The 14006-nt window shown below is 45.0% G+C and overlaps 1 protein-coding gene across 5 annotated transcripts in view; it reads left to right on the plus strand.

Moving 5' to 3' along the window:
- Positions 1-14006, plus strand: part of KIT (KIT proto-oncogene, receptor tyrosine kinase) — an 83801-nt gene that overhangs the window by 24904 nt on the left and 44891 nt on the right. For 4 of the 5 annotated variants that reach the window (XM_027597968.2, XM_027597970.2, XM_027597969.2 and 1 more), the window contains exon 2: positions 11473-11742. In XM_027597968.2, the coding sequence (XP_027453769.1) occupies positions 11473-11742 (270 nt within the window). Of the gene's footprint in view, positions 1-11390; positions 11743-14006 lie in introns of those variants that run through there. The other variant, XM_027597972.1, reaches the window with a different exon arrangement.

Consider the following 14006-nt stretch of genomic DNA (forward strand, 5'->3'; position numbering starts at 1 on the left):
GTATTTTTCTTAGGATGAGTGAGTAGGAAGTATATTAAGTAGTCCTCTGAAAGCCTCCACTGCCGGCGCGCTACGCATAGCTAGCAGAACCATGCAAAATAATCAGCTGAGAAGGGCCCTTCTCTCAGTGTTGAATGATACCTACGTCTCCACACTTCCTGTTCACTTTATAAGATGGAAGAGCCAGGGATCAGAGTCCACGTATAGGCCGGTATTCTAATTCTGTGTTCACCGAGTAGTTTTACAACAAAGTACGTGATTTGTTATGTTCAGAAGAGAATCACTGTTCCTCATTCTTGGCACAGTTAGCTGATTCCAGCCACCAGATCTTGACCCTCATGTGGCCTGGGTATTTGATTACAGATCCTAGAGTCCTGGAGATTTTGATGGTCCCTTCATAATTTTTCAGAAGAGGAGACAGAGTCCTAGAGAACCTCGGCGACTTGCCCACAACTTGTGTATTTCCCCACCATTACATTTTCCCCCCCTTCACACCCTTCACTAACTGCTGAAGAGCAAAAGTAGGCTGTTACACATTTTATCTAAAGCATACAGATATTGCATATCTTAGCAGAAACCAAACAATTAATAATTTTGCTAGCCTCCTCCAACCTGAGAGCTTTGACAGGTGTCGTATCTTTAAAAGGCATTTACTGGAAGTTTGAATCTTGGCTGCCAGGTCCTCTTAGTAAGTTTCCTTAGAAGCAAGCAGAATATTTAACGTCTCCTTGATCTTGGAGTGTGCTTCTCAAACAGCAAAAACGGGTGTGGGGGTGGGGGTGGGGGGGTCTTATCTTGCCACCAGATGGCATCCTTGTGAATCAGGAACCGGTAGAAGGAAGGCATGGAGGGAAGCTCCCGGTGGTCCAGTGCTGAGGGACCTGAGTAGGGAAGTGCTTTACAGCAGAGGACCAGGTGTGCATGCTTTAACCAGGGATCCCAATAACAGCCGGAAAAGCAGGAAACGCCAGTACTCCAGGAAAGGGTGAGCAACACAGGTGACTTAGCAGTTCTGGGTTTCTCCAAGCACGCACCTTACTGATTCTGTGGTTAAGGCAGAAAATAGAGGAGCTGACTCGGCCCCCAGGAGGAAACCGCTCTCAGTAGCAGAGGCAGGAAGGGCCCAAACCACAGGTGAATCCACCCAGGCTGCAGACCCCACAGAAAGGTGAGTGGGTGAGAAGGTAGGATGGGGGTGATGCAGCCTGACTCTGCCTGCCCAGAGCAGAGCACCCCTATTTATGCCGGGCCATCACTTTCCAGCGCTGGGGAGCCTGGTAAAGCACTCTTCCTTGGCCATCCATGAGGATGCAGGACCCACAGGTTATACCAGTGGCCCCTTTGTGCCACAGATATTTTTCTGAAAAGAGGACCCTGGAACAGTGTTTTCACTTTGGCTTTGGTGCCTTTAAACCCCAATTGGGCTCATGCACCTTATGGCCGCCTACCTCAGCTCCCAAAGTCAAGTGTCAGCTGCGCAGGATCCTGCAGCAGGTTCTGCTTTCCGGCCTTCCCTGCTCATCACTCCTCTCTCTGTCCCTGCCTCCCATTCTTCTTTGTTGTTCTGCCTCTGTGGCTACTGATGCCCCCATTCTAACTCGGAGCCCTCTGGGAGCCATGGCTGCCCATGCTCTCCAGCTCTGAGAATCTTGCCCTCGCCCTCCTCCCCCTGCCCCCGGCTGGCCCCGAGGTTGCTCTTCCCCAACAGCCTGTGCAGTCAAAGCTCCTGTTCTCCCACTTCCCGGGACTGCAGGACCACTGGGAGATCCTGGTGCCGTGGGCATGGGGGGGGGGGGGCCTGGGATGTTGGTGATTCCCACGTAAGGCCAGGATTATAATGAGTGATGCAGGGTATGGCCGTGCTCTCTATCCCCCTTCATGTCTGTCAGTGACCAGTCCTGTGTCCTGAGGGTTGTGGGGCTGGTTCTCTGTGCACTTCTGCTCCCCTCCCTGCTGCCATGTCCTCGGAGATTCTGGCGTTCATCTCGAAGGCCCTCTGTACCACCTTGTCTGGAATTCCTGGTTCTCCTTTACCAGAGGCATTGCCACCTCTGCCCTCCTCCAGCCACCTTGCACCTGTCATTTCTGGGCTCTCTGTCCTCCCCACTCCCTCCCCGGATGATTTTATGAACACCACTGGTTACCCCCTCCCCCATATCACCTGCTGTGTGCTGGTGAGTATGTTTGTGGCCCTAACACAGCCCCCCACTCCAGCCCAGTTTCCAGGATGTCCCAGTGCCACCAGCTCGTCCAAATATGCTTCTAAATCTGTTCTTCCTCCTCCATTCTGTTGGCACCCCAAGTTCCCATCACCTAAGTCAAAATCAGGTGTCCTTTCTTCCCCTCGCTTCTTCTGCGATCTGGGCTGCCCACATCCAGCCCACCCCAGGACCCTTACCTATCAGTACTATCTTTCACTGCTCCCTGAGGGGTCCCCCCAAGCACACATCAGTAGCTCCCCAGCCAGGTGGGCTCACCCCCTTACTATGACAAAGGGGACCCTCCAGCGATCCTGCCCCCCAGGACCTCTGGCCTCACACCTTGATGCTGTAACGATTCTGAATGATACTGTGATACTAAGCACACACCTTAACTAGGTCTGTGATATTTGCTCTTGTGGTTCCCCTCACCTAATAGACCTTTCTCCTCCTCTCCCCTTAGGCTTGAACAGGTCACACATACTCTCTGAGCTTTGAGAATCTGTTCCTGACCCTCTTCCCCCCTCTCCCAATTCCCCATTTGCTGTGCTGGCTTCATTCTACGGCAGTTCTCTGTGTGAGTCCATCATCCCCCATGCTCTGTATTCCTGGTCCCCAGCCCCACCCAGGACAAATAGTAGGAGCTCAGTTACCATTTCATCAATGAAGACAGTTTCAGAAATGCTTGCTTTGTTACTGATCCGTCTCTGCCAGTAATGACTAATGCTCCAGCATTTACTTCCCTGTCTTTTGGTTCCCTTCTGTCAATTAGTTCAGAATCATTAGACCGGCATTGAAATATACTTAAGGAGCTGCTTTTCTTAAAAACTGCTTCAGTGAGGTCTTCGCTGTTTTGTGATTTTAAACTGACTTTCAAATGCTGCTCATTTTACAATGGTACGTTGCTACAGCTTAAGACCGTCCACTGTCTCATACTGTAATTTTGTATAATTACTACAAATCCTATACCTAACACGATACCAAGCCCTGGCATGCAAAAAGAAAGTTTCTTTAGAACTAGGTACAAATTTGCACTGTGCCAAGGAAGTGGTTTCTGAGTCTGCAGACAAAGGAATATTGCAGGGAAAGACTTAAGACAGTGAGGACATCATGTCAATTACTTACTATTTACCTCGTGTCAAACCTGAGTAGATTTTAACAATGAGCTCTTTCCAGGTACATGCTTTAATCTCTGTATTACAAGGTTAAAGATCCATCTGAACTCTCTCTTACCCAGAAAATCCTTCGGAAATAGCAGAGTTGTGAATCGGGAATGACGTGATGCAGTAGGACTGTTCTCGAACTTGTCCATGGAGGTTCTCTTAAAGGTTGGGGGGGGGTGGTAGGGATTTGGGTGGTATGTTTGGGAGTATATAGCTGTAAGGTAGATTAGTTTCTTTGAAAGCTCATGTTTTTCCACCTGAATTTATTTTACTTTCTATTTGATGATATGTAATAAAAGAGTGTTTAAAATTAGTCACTGACAGAAATCGGCCTTCAAGAAGACTGGTTAAAAAGCATCCGAGATCGGAGAAATACTGCTCTGTAGGATGATAATCCCAAATTACCTTCCCCTGTCCTGTACCTGTACCGCTAATAGATGTAGTAATTCCTTCATGTATTTATTGTCATCTTCTGTATTCCTGGCACTCTGTGAGGCTTGGAGGATGGAGATAGAAACAGACTTTGCTTTGGATTCTGAGAGCTTACCATTTTGGGGGTGAGGTAGGAGTGGGGGGGCTCCTCATCAGACGAGCTTTTCCTGACCACCACACACCTTCATACTCAAAACTTTGCCTTTCCCCTCCTTGAATACACATCTGAATGTGGACGCATGCAAATGCACAAAGTCTTGCTGGCTCAGCTTGCATGGCCCTTCCCTCTGGACCTTCTCACGGTGCTTCTGGGCAGAATAGTAGCTGCTCCCTTTGAGACCTGGGGCGTGTTTATCAACTTTCAGTATTTTTATTTCATTTGTATTGGCTTTGTCTTTGAGGCTTCAGTGGTTATGGTAGCATGAACTCAGTGCAGTAGAATGGGCGCCATTCTGGGATCCTCTATCCCATGGTTTCCTTCACTCTGTGTGGGTGATCCAGAGTGGATTTACAGGCTCCCCCGCCCCCCTCCCTGCACCAAGAGCATTTCTTCAGATCTGTTTGGTTTTCACTGAGCTCTTACTCCCGCCACCCCCACCCTAGCTTTATTCTATTTCCAGTATCATCTACTTGTTTTTAAGGCCTCATGGGTGTTGTGGGCAATTACTAGGATCCTTCCATCTTGGTTTTTATCCAGTTTTTTCCTGTGGGGATATAAAAGTATGTCAGAAACAGTAGGATATACAAATCATTAGCTTTTTTTTAAAATCACGAATTGTGGTTAAATGGTACGCGAACTAAAGAGTCGCCCCACTACGATGGAGCTTTGACCTTTGTCTTACTTGCCACTCCTGCGCTACTTCCTCAAAACCAGAACAGGCCTCTCGGCGTGGGTTTGCCTCCCCGCCGTTATTTTACATGGTTCCTTATATTCATGTCCAAAGGAGAAAAGGTTTTGAAATGACTTCCTTACTTTTAACCCCAGCTATAAATCCAGTCTTGGCAGCTTAGACGTTTGTGAAGTGAACAAAGCCCTTAGGAGGATCTTTGAGAAAAGATTTGCAATAACGGTTGACGTGGTGCAGTCACTGCTGAGGGGACTGGGGAGCACCTCCAAGCAGGTGGCTCTCATTTGTACTGGTCGTTGAGAACGACCTTCTACAGGGTAAGCCTAGCCTGGACTGTGCAATGAGTCTCTTGATCGACAGAGCACAGAGACTACAGGTGTATCTTAAATAGTTTATTCTCACTTAAGAAAGATGGACAGCTGCTTTCCTTCTGATGGAGAAACAGAACCTTGTCTTTGAGCTTTGGTTGACCTTGGGTTTGGGATGACTGGCGGGCGTTCTCAGCCTACACCACACTCAGAATGCAGGCAAGGTCTGCAGTTTCTAACTGCAGTTTCCCTTCGGTGTTGTGCTTGTGAAACAGCACTGGGGATGCAGAGCTCCCCTCCCCTGGTGCGTGAGCCTCCCTCCCCCAATCTTCTCATGTTTCACCCGCATTTAATTGGACACTCGGTTTAGTTGAGCCACGATTAGAGTGTTTCTTTGTTATCGGAGAGTCAGCAGCTCTTTCTCAACACACACACACACACACTCCTGTTTCATCAATTTTCATAACATGCACTTAATTTGTATATAAAATAGGCCACAAGTCTAACTTTGAGAAACAGGTTTGAGAATAAGACCACGTGACTCTGATGGTGCGAGCAGGAGAGCAGAGGTGCCGGAGAGAAGAACCTAACAGTTGTGAGCACCCAGAGTCCCTTGGGCAGGAGTCCGTGTGGCTTGAAACTGAGGGCTTATTTAGCCCAGGAAGTTAAAAGTGCTTTTATGAATGCCTGCTCTGTGTACAGGAGCCGAGGGATGGGAACCAAGATGCCATTCGTGCCCTCAAGCACAACGGTGTGGAACAAATAAAAATAATGACAATTTTTTAAAAAAATGATGTGATTTAAAACAAAGTTATGGGGCTCACAAAGGCTAATACCAGGGGTCAGAGTGGTCAGCTAAGAAAGAGCCAAGGCTGAGAAGGGTTGAGGCTTCACTGGCCAGGGCCTTGAAGAATTGTTGTTTTGTTTAGTATTAGGGTTTTTTTTTTTTTTTTTATTGTGGTAGAATACACAGGATGAAAAATGTACCATTTCTCCGTGTCCAATTCAATGCCATTAGGTACACTCACAGTGTTGTGCAACCATCACCACTGTCCATTTTCAGAACTTTTTATTTTTTTATCATCCCACATGGAAATTCTGTACCCATTAACCTCATTAACTCCCCATTCCTCCCTCCCCCTAGCTCTTGGTAATATTATTCTACTTTCTGTCTCTATGGATTGGCCTACTCTAGGTGCCTCATTGTAAGTGGAACCAGACCACATTTGTCCTTCTTATTTCATGTAGTATCATGTTTTTGAAGTTCAGGGATGTGGTAGCCTAGGTCAGAATTTCCTTCCTTTTCATTGCTCAGTAATACTCCACTGCATGCACCTGCCCCATTTGGTCTTATCTGTTGATCTGTCGACGGGCACTTGGGTTGTTTCCACCTTTGGCTATTGTAGACAGAGCTGCTGTGAACATGGGTGTGCAAATATCTGCTTTTAGTTCTTTTGGGTATGGTTGAATTTGACACGAGTGAAAGAGGTTATAGAGGGTATGTTGGCTTTTACCTTGATATTGTTAAAATCTTGAAACATTATCGACTGTTCATAAGTGCTCCTTTTCTCCATTATTTATGTTCTTTGAGAGCAAGGACTGCCTTCTAGGTTTGGCACTTAGTTGCCTGGGATAAACATATAAAATATTTCTTTTGTTTCTGGAGTTCCTAGTCCAGAGCCATCATACACTATGGTAGTTGGTCCCCAGAATGGTAGGTTTTGCCATCTTTTTTTTCTGGCTCATTAATTGACATGTGTTCAGAGAATAGAAAACAACTCTTAAATTAGCCTTAGCCAAACATAATTAGGGAAGTACATTTTCTAATGCAGAGTCCCGATGTAGATAAAACCCAATTCAGCAAACATTTGTTGAGAATTTGCTGTGTACCAGATGCATTTTAAAATGGTAATTTAGAAAAAATAATAAAATGTGTAATTTCAGAGCAATGTCAAAGCTCAGTTGGAATACCTTATTGGTATTGAATTTTAAATATAATAAAGGTAGGTACGTACCTTTTAATATGAATCTCTAGTCTTTTTTATTGTGAGAGCGTCGTAACAACATTCAAGATAGTTTAGAAAAAAGAATAAATAATATCCAGAGTCCCGCTCTAATATAAGCTCTATTTTCATTTTATAGGGTGAGTTTGAGGGTTGAACTTACACATAATTTATTTTGAAAATAAAACCCTTAATGTTTCTGGTGGCAATTATTCTAAAATTTATTTTTTAAAACCCTAGAAGTAAAGCGGAAACCAGTGATCTCAAATTTGGAGGCTGCTTTTTGGGAGGTTTCCGTAGCAGTTTAATGGATGAATGGAACCACTCCCTTAGTGGAGCAGCAGAAATGACATCTGTCCTCTTTTGGGGGTAGCCCAGTGGACTGTTGAGACCTGTTACAGGGGCTGGGTGTTGAGGAACCTAACCTGTTCCTCCTCCGATCTTCTCTGTGTTCAGGGATCGAAGGGAATGTTTTTATGACTTTGCCAGGGGAAAATTACAATTTAAGATCCTTGGAGTAGGTGGAGGAGGTCAACCCTAGATTTAGACCACACATATCAGTACAGACGGATGGGTGATGGGGCTGGACGTGTTGGACGGAGTTAGTGAGGACAGGTGATCGTGGTTAGGGACCAACACCCATGAAAAGCAGGGCTTTCCACGTGGCAAGAACGTGAATTGGTGGGGTAGGTGTGTTCTGGGGACATGGGCAGAACGATGGGCCTAGGAAGGAATGGAGCTGCTTACAGGCTTCTTAGCCAGCCAGCCTAAGAATCTTACTGGCGAGGTAGGTGAGGGTCCAGAGGAAGCCGTTGGAAATTAGTCCCGTGGCAGTGCTTTGTAAGCTGTACATGATGTCACTGTTAGCTGCCGCCACCTCTGGTCGGGTTTTTGAGGCTATGAGTGGGGTTGTTGAAAGATGGTTGTTTCTTAGGCTGGTGGGTCTCAGGGCTGTGAGGTCTGATGAGTTGGGAGTGGGGTGGCCGGAGGCACAGAGATCTTTTAGGAGAGGATGTTAATCTGTAAGTGGCTAGTCTGGGGTGGGGCGGCAGGAGTGGAAAGGCAGACAACGATGAAGAGGCAGAGGCTCCAAAGGAAAGACTGCTAGGATTTGCTGCCAAGGAGGCAGAAGTCAGGTGGGAACCCGTTTGGGAAATGAGGGAACCAAAAAACCGTGTATATTCATAGGAAGTGAGTAAGTCAGGACTGACTGGAGGGGTGATAAGAGGTTCTGTTTTTAGAATAATTGTGTCTTAACATTTATTATGTATTTTCTATGTGCCCCCAGACAGTTCTGAGTGCTTTGTATAGTAGCCTTATGAAATAGGTTCTGCTACTGGCCCTACTTTTGCAAATGAGGGGACCAAGGCACAGTTGATTGGTAACTTGCCTGAGGATCACACACTTCTTGGCAGAGCCAGGATGCAAATCTAGAGTCTTAACTCAAGAGCCAAGCTCTTCCCGAGTATGCTTTACTGCCTCATTGTAATAGCCAACGTGTATTCAGAGTGCCCTGTCGTGTGTTAAGCTCCTTGTGTGTATTTGTCACATCTGATTCCCATAAGAACTCAGGAGATGAGGGTATTTTTATCATTTTCTGGATCTGGAAACTTGGGCACAGAGAAGTTGAGTGGCCTGCCTTGGTCTCACTTCCATTGGCATGGTAGGTCTCTGGAAGTCAGCAATATTTATTCAACTGGATTGTCCTATCTACATATGCACTCCTGAGAAAGCTGAATTAATTGAAGTATATTGCGATATAAATTCTTGAAGAGTTTTTGGATTAAATTTTCTGTCAATGTCACTGTTTGCTATTCGCTTGGAACTACTCCCTTTTTAAAAGGGGATTAATAATTGAAATAATAGTGTCTCCCTTTATTGCTGTGCCCGTTTCCATTATTTAACATGCTGTAAGACTTTAAAAACAATCCCAGGCACGTTGTTTCCATATTCTGGCCCCGCCATTTAGATGCTGAGCCTCAGTGGGGACGGATGGTCTTGTCTATAGCACTTCTTATGTTGTTGGTGCTTCATAACATTTGATGATTGTCATCGACCTTGTTACCTCCTGCGACTCGAGGTTTGCTGAGGGTCTTCAGTCTGGGTTGGACTTGGCATGACCTCGTGGAGCTGCGATTGAAGCCATGGTCAGAAGGTGCCCAGATGCAGTATCTGTCTGGGTAACAAATTGGTATTGAGACCAGTCATCTCTGCACCTGCAGGGGAGAGTTTCCGTGCCTCTTTAGAGCATCTTTGGTCTGTCCCTCTCCACAGATTCTCCTCCTTTCTTCACATGTCAACAGGTCTCTCTGTAACTTTTAACCTCGTTTGACTGCAGGTGTTTTTCTCTGCCCTTTTGTGCCATTGCTCCTCCGAGGGAGGTCTCCACGTAGAACCTTTAACCTCGGAGCATACAGAAATTCCCACTCACCTGAAATCGTACTCTTGGGTTTCCTGCCGTCTCTTTCTCACCAAATGTAGTTGGTTCATTCCCTTCGCTTTTGTTCATTCCCTTGATCTTGCTCAGCATCTGCCCTCGGACCCACCACCTTTTCTTTGAAACCTTCTTCCCTCTTGCGCTCCCCCCTCCCTCCCTCCCTTCCTTCCTGGTGGTGGTTTTTTGTTGCTGTTGGTGCCTATTCATTTTTGTTTGATTTTTAACTCTCAAATCTATACCGTCTGAGCTGGAAGAGCTCTCCAAGATTGGTACTCTCTGCATTCCTCTTTTTTCCACAAGCCCTCACCCTTGACTGTCTGATCCTTTCTTTTCACTTCATACATTTTTGCTCTTCCTCCACCATCTGCAATGCAGGCCATGAGGTGAGAAGTGCGTCCACTGGCCAGGTATGCCCTGGGAGCAGGGCACTTACTTGCCCCTCCTGTCCCCATCTGTTTCTGCTCATGTCTCCGCATCCCCAGTCCTGCCAGACTTGTGAAGAGCTTCCTGGCCTGGCTCACTTGCTGCTTTTGCCTTTTACGCCTCCTCCAGAACTCAGGTCACTTATTGTCTCTGACCTTGTATGTGTGTGGAGGGGATAGATACCCATCTCGCCTGTGACCCTGCGGGAGTGATAGAAAGCTACCCCCACCCCCAGAGGGGGAGTTCTGTGACCCTGTTGCTCTAGCCCACCTTACCCAGGGACCCTTTCTTCCCACCCAGGTCATATGTGAGTCAGACTTTGTAGTTTTAATTACACTATAACCTTTAATGTGTTTTTCCTCTGGTAGTTATGATGCATCTTTCGTCTCAGATCCTTTACTGTAGATCTCATTGCTTCTGCCTACCTGAGGACCAGACCTCTTCACAGATTTCCTCAAATCTAGAAGATCTGTGGTATCTTACTGCACACGTCACTTTTTTACCGGAAAACATATAGTGTCTCTGCATGGTCCTCTGTGTTCCCTATGGTGTATATATGTCCATGGCACGTGTCTGTCTTCTCTTTCACCTTTTCTGATATGGTCAAGGTCCAGCCCACTTCTTCTTCATCTTCTTCTTCAGCTTAAAACTAAAACTTGTAGCTATATTTCACTTAATTCTGACACACGAGCAGTGTGTTCTTTTAAACTCTGGAGTGTGTGTAACAACCCTGGTGTTGCACTTACATGCACTCACAAAAGCTCGAAGCTTTTGCAGATCCTAATTAATGAACAGATATTTACGTTCATGCAACAGATGGATGAAGGAATGAATGAATTGGCTGCCGTGAATTTTCTAAGGTTCAAGTTTCATGTTCAGAGTCTTTAAGTTTGCATCTTTAAACTAGGAAACCTGTCTAGGCATTAGTTTGATCAGGCAGCAACCCCACCTATGTCATGAAATATCTCAGGGTCTGATCTTTAAAATGGGATTTTTGTGTTCTGCCTTATTGTTTGAAACTCTTAAATAGTTCTCCTTTTGATGAACATCACCATAGAAGGAGAATTGCATACATATAACTGAATTCACAGCCAAGCTATGTCATGGTCATGTAGATTTTGCCAGAAGAGTAACTGGCCATTGTGTGGTTTTTTTGTTGTTGTTGTTGTTGCGTTTTTTTGTTTTTTGTTTTTTATAGCATGGGGTTTTGTTTTTGTTGTTTTAAGCTGGGTGTCAGCATGTCACGACCATTGCAATGGCCCATAGTCAGAGTGGAAACTTGACCCAGCTGTGTGTTTAATCCAGAGAAGGCCATGGCATCCCACAAGTATGGCTCGCATACCAAGTCTGACCCTCAGGATTAATTGAGAGTTGCAGAAGATGATTTTCTAGATGAACTTAAGAAACTTTATTTAATTTTTTTTTTTTTGGGTGCAAAATGGTGGTTTTATTAAAGCACGGACAGGACCCGTGGGCAGGAAGAGCTGCTGCCGAACTTAAGAAACTTTAAACAGAACTCTTTCTAACTATAAATAGCAGGGCAGCTTTGTCCTATTTTTATTGTAGAGCACACAGAAGATGGAAATCAATATTGGAAGAAATGCTTTATTTCGCCAAGGAAAAAGATCATACTCAACACGATTCTTATTTTTCTTGGCAGGCTCTTCTCAACCATCTGTGAGTCCAGGGGAACTGTCTCTACCATCCATCCACCCAGCAAAATCAGAGTTAATAGTCAGCGTTGGCGACGAGATTAGGCTGTTATGCACCGATCCAGGATTTGTCAAATGGACTTTTGAGACCCCGGGTCAATTGAGTGAGAACACACGCAATGAATGGATCACAGAGAAAGCCGAGGCCGCCAACACAGGCAATTACACGTGCACCAACAGAGATGGTTTAAGCAGGTCCATTTATGTGTTTGTTAGAGGTAAATGTGTAGCTTTCTTTCATGCTATGCTTTAGAGAACTTAATGTCCTGTTCTTAATTATGGATGACATGTAGATGGCTGAGCCAGAGAGAAAATATTACTGGCTGGGTCTCCGATGCCTAAAACAAATTTTTCTTTGTTAGTTTCCCCCCATCTTTTGATACATCGTGGCCATAGGTATGACTCCAGCTGGAGGTCTGCAAGGCTGAGATACTCTTCCTAATGAGGTTACAATATGGTTAGCCCATTTGTCCTGGCACTGTGAGTAAACCCTGAGAATAAATTAGGCCCTTTGGGAAAGCTGCATTTTAATGCCTTGAGATCCTAGATACTCCCACTTAGTAAAAACACTTCAGGGAACTAAAGGCCTCTGAAGGCCTAAACAGACCAACACTTCAAAAGAACTGACCCACTTTTAGGGAGCAAATTCCAGAAAAATAACGCAGTCAGCTAATCACCCCATGTCCCCTCTTAGGTTCTTAATAGTTGTCAGTTGATTCATTTAAAAAAAAAAAAAAAAAAACAACTGTGACCTCTTAGAAACAGAAGAAAAATATGATCGTTGGATTTCCGTACCCCATTTCCTATGATAAACTCAGTGATTCATCTGTGTTTGTGCTTTTAACATCCTTGTCAAGAGGAGGTTTGCTGACAGTGGGAGGCAGGAAGAATCTTTCTGTTGATGTAAAAACAAGTACTTAAAGCTTTAAGAGACATACCCAGGTTATAGGAGGAGAAATAGGATCCAGGTTCTGGTCCTGAGTTTGTGCCTGGACTGGGGCTACCATTGAAAGAGGCCAGCATAGGAGTCCTCACCCACAATACTGTGGAAGAATAGTGAATAAATTTGTCCTAGATGGCAGATCTGAGCAAGCTCTAGAGTTTCAGTTTCTCACTGAAACATTTGGATAAGATCATTGGCTCTGTCGTCCTCATGTAATTGTTGTTCAGGAGACAGAATTGTGCAAATTTGAGTTCTATCAAGGGTTAATAAAGTTGACTCCCATAGTGTTCACTATAAAGAAGGTTGCTGGGTAATTGACTCCGCCTCCCCTTAGTTTATGTTATTCTTTCCTAGGTGGGTAGCTGAAAAATACACATGGATAAGGCACAGCTTAGTCTCGGGGTATGGTTCCATGACGGTTGGGCTAACCTGGGTGCTGTTCTTTGACATTCAAGAAGGTACTCTGGAGTTTCCAGGTGGTCATGAAGTATCATTCTGCATATTAACACAGTGGGTAGACAACTGAATAAATGGGGAAAACAGCTAAATTAGCCAAGTCAGTCTCTCAGAGTTCATGGATTTTCTTTAGAAGGGAAGTCTTGCTCAGTAACTTAGCACTCCACTGAATTATTACTGATTTAAGATGTTTGGATACTTAAGTAAGTTATGTTACAGCTATGAAGGAGATCGGGGCATTGTAGGAGCTAGCCTTAAGCAACTGAAAGAGTAGATGGGAAAATAACCAGCGATGGCCTTGGACCTTAGTTCCGCCATCATGAGGGACTTTACTCATACAACAAATGAAGCTGGGAGGTGCATAATTTACTCTGGAAATTTTTTTTTTCCAAAATTAAATGGTAAGTATATTTCAATGAGGCCAAATTGATTTTTTGTGGGACACCTGAATTTCAGGTGGAAAGGACAATTAAAAAACATTTTAAACATGATCTGTTGGCCCAGCCATCTATCTGTATTATCTTTACACAGCAGAGGTGGCTGTATATTGTGTATATAGAATGAGGTTTGTCTTTGCTTATAGGAGGTCCCGGTCTGCCTGAGGCCCTTCCAGTCCACACCTGGTGTCCTGGCATAATTCTTAATAGCACTCCCTTTCATTCACAAGTGTCCTGGTTTGGATGATGTTTACTACAGTATTCCTGAAACTCATAAGCTCCCCTTGGGAATATGGCTTCATTTGATGTCCAGAAGTTTATATTTATACATATCTTTAAAGGAATATGAAGGGTGAGGCCCACATGACGTTTGTACAGCATGGCCTGTTAACAGTTTTGCAGATTTTATGCAGAAGCTGAAAGATCCTGGAGACTGGGGACTCCGGAGAGGGGCCCCCACAGAGAGGGGTAGAGGAAGAACCCTAATAGGTATCATCACACTGGCTTAGTCTTGGCCCATCCTCCTGAGAGTATTCCCTGTTGTAGAAGAAGAGTAACTGTTGTAATAAAATATCCTCAGAGTTTTAAGAGCTCAAGTTGCAGTATCCGTTGGACTGTGGTATGCTAAGCCTTTTCTGGGCCGTGT

This window comes from Zalophus californianus, chromosome 2, assembly GCF_009762305.2.
Source record: "Zalophus californianus isolate mZalCal1 chromosome 2, mZalCal1.pri.v2, whole genome shotgun sequence".
Classification (NCBI taxonomy): Eukaryota; Metazoa; Chordata; class Mammalia; order Carnivora; family Otariidae; genus Zalophus; species Zalophus californianus.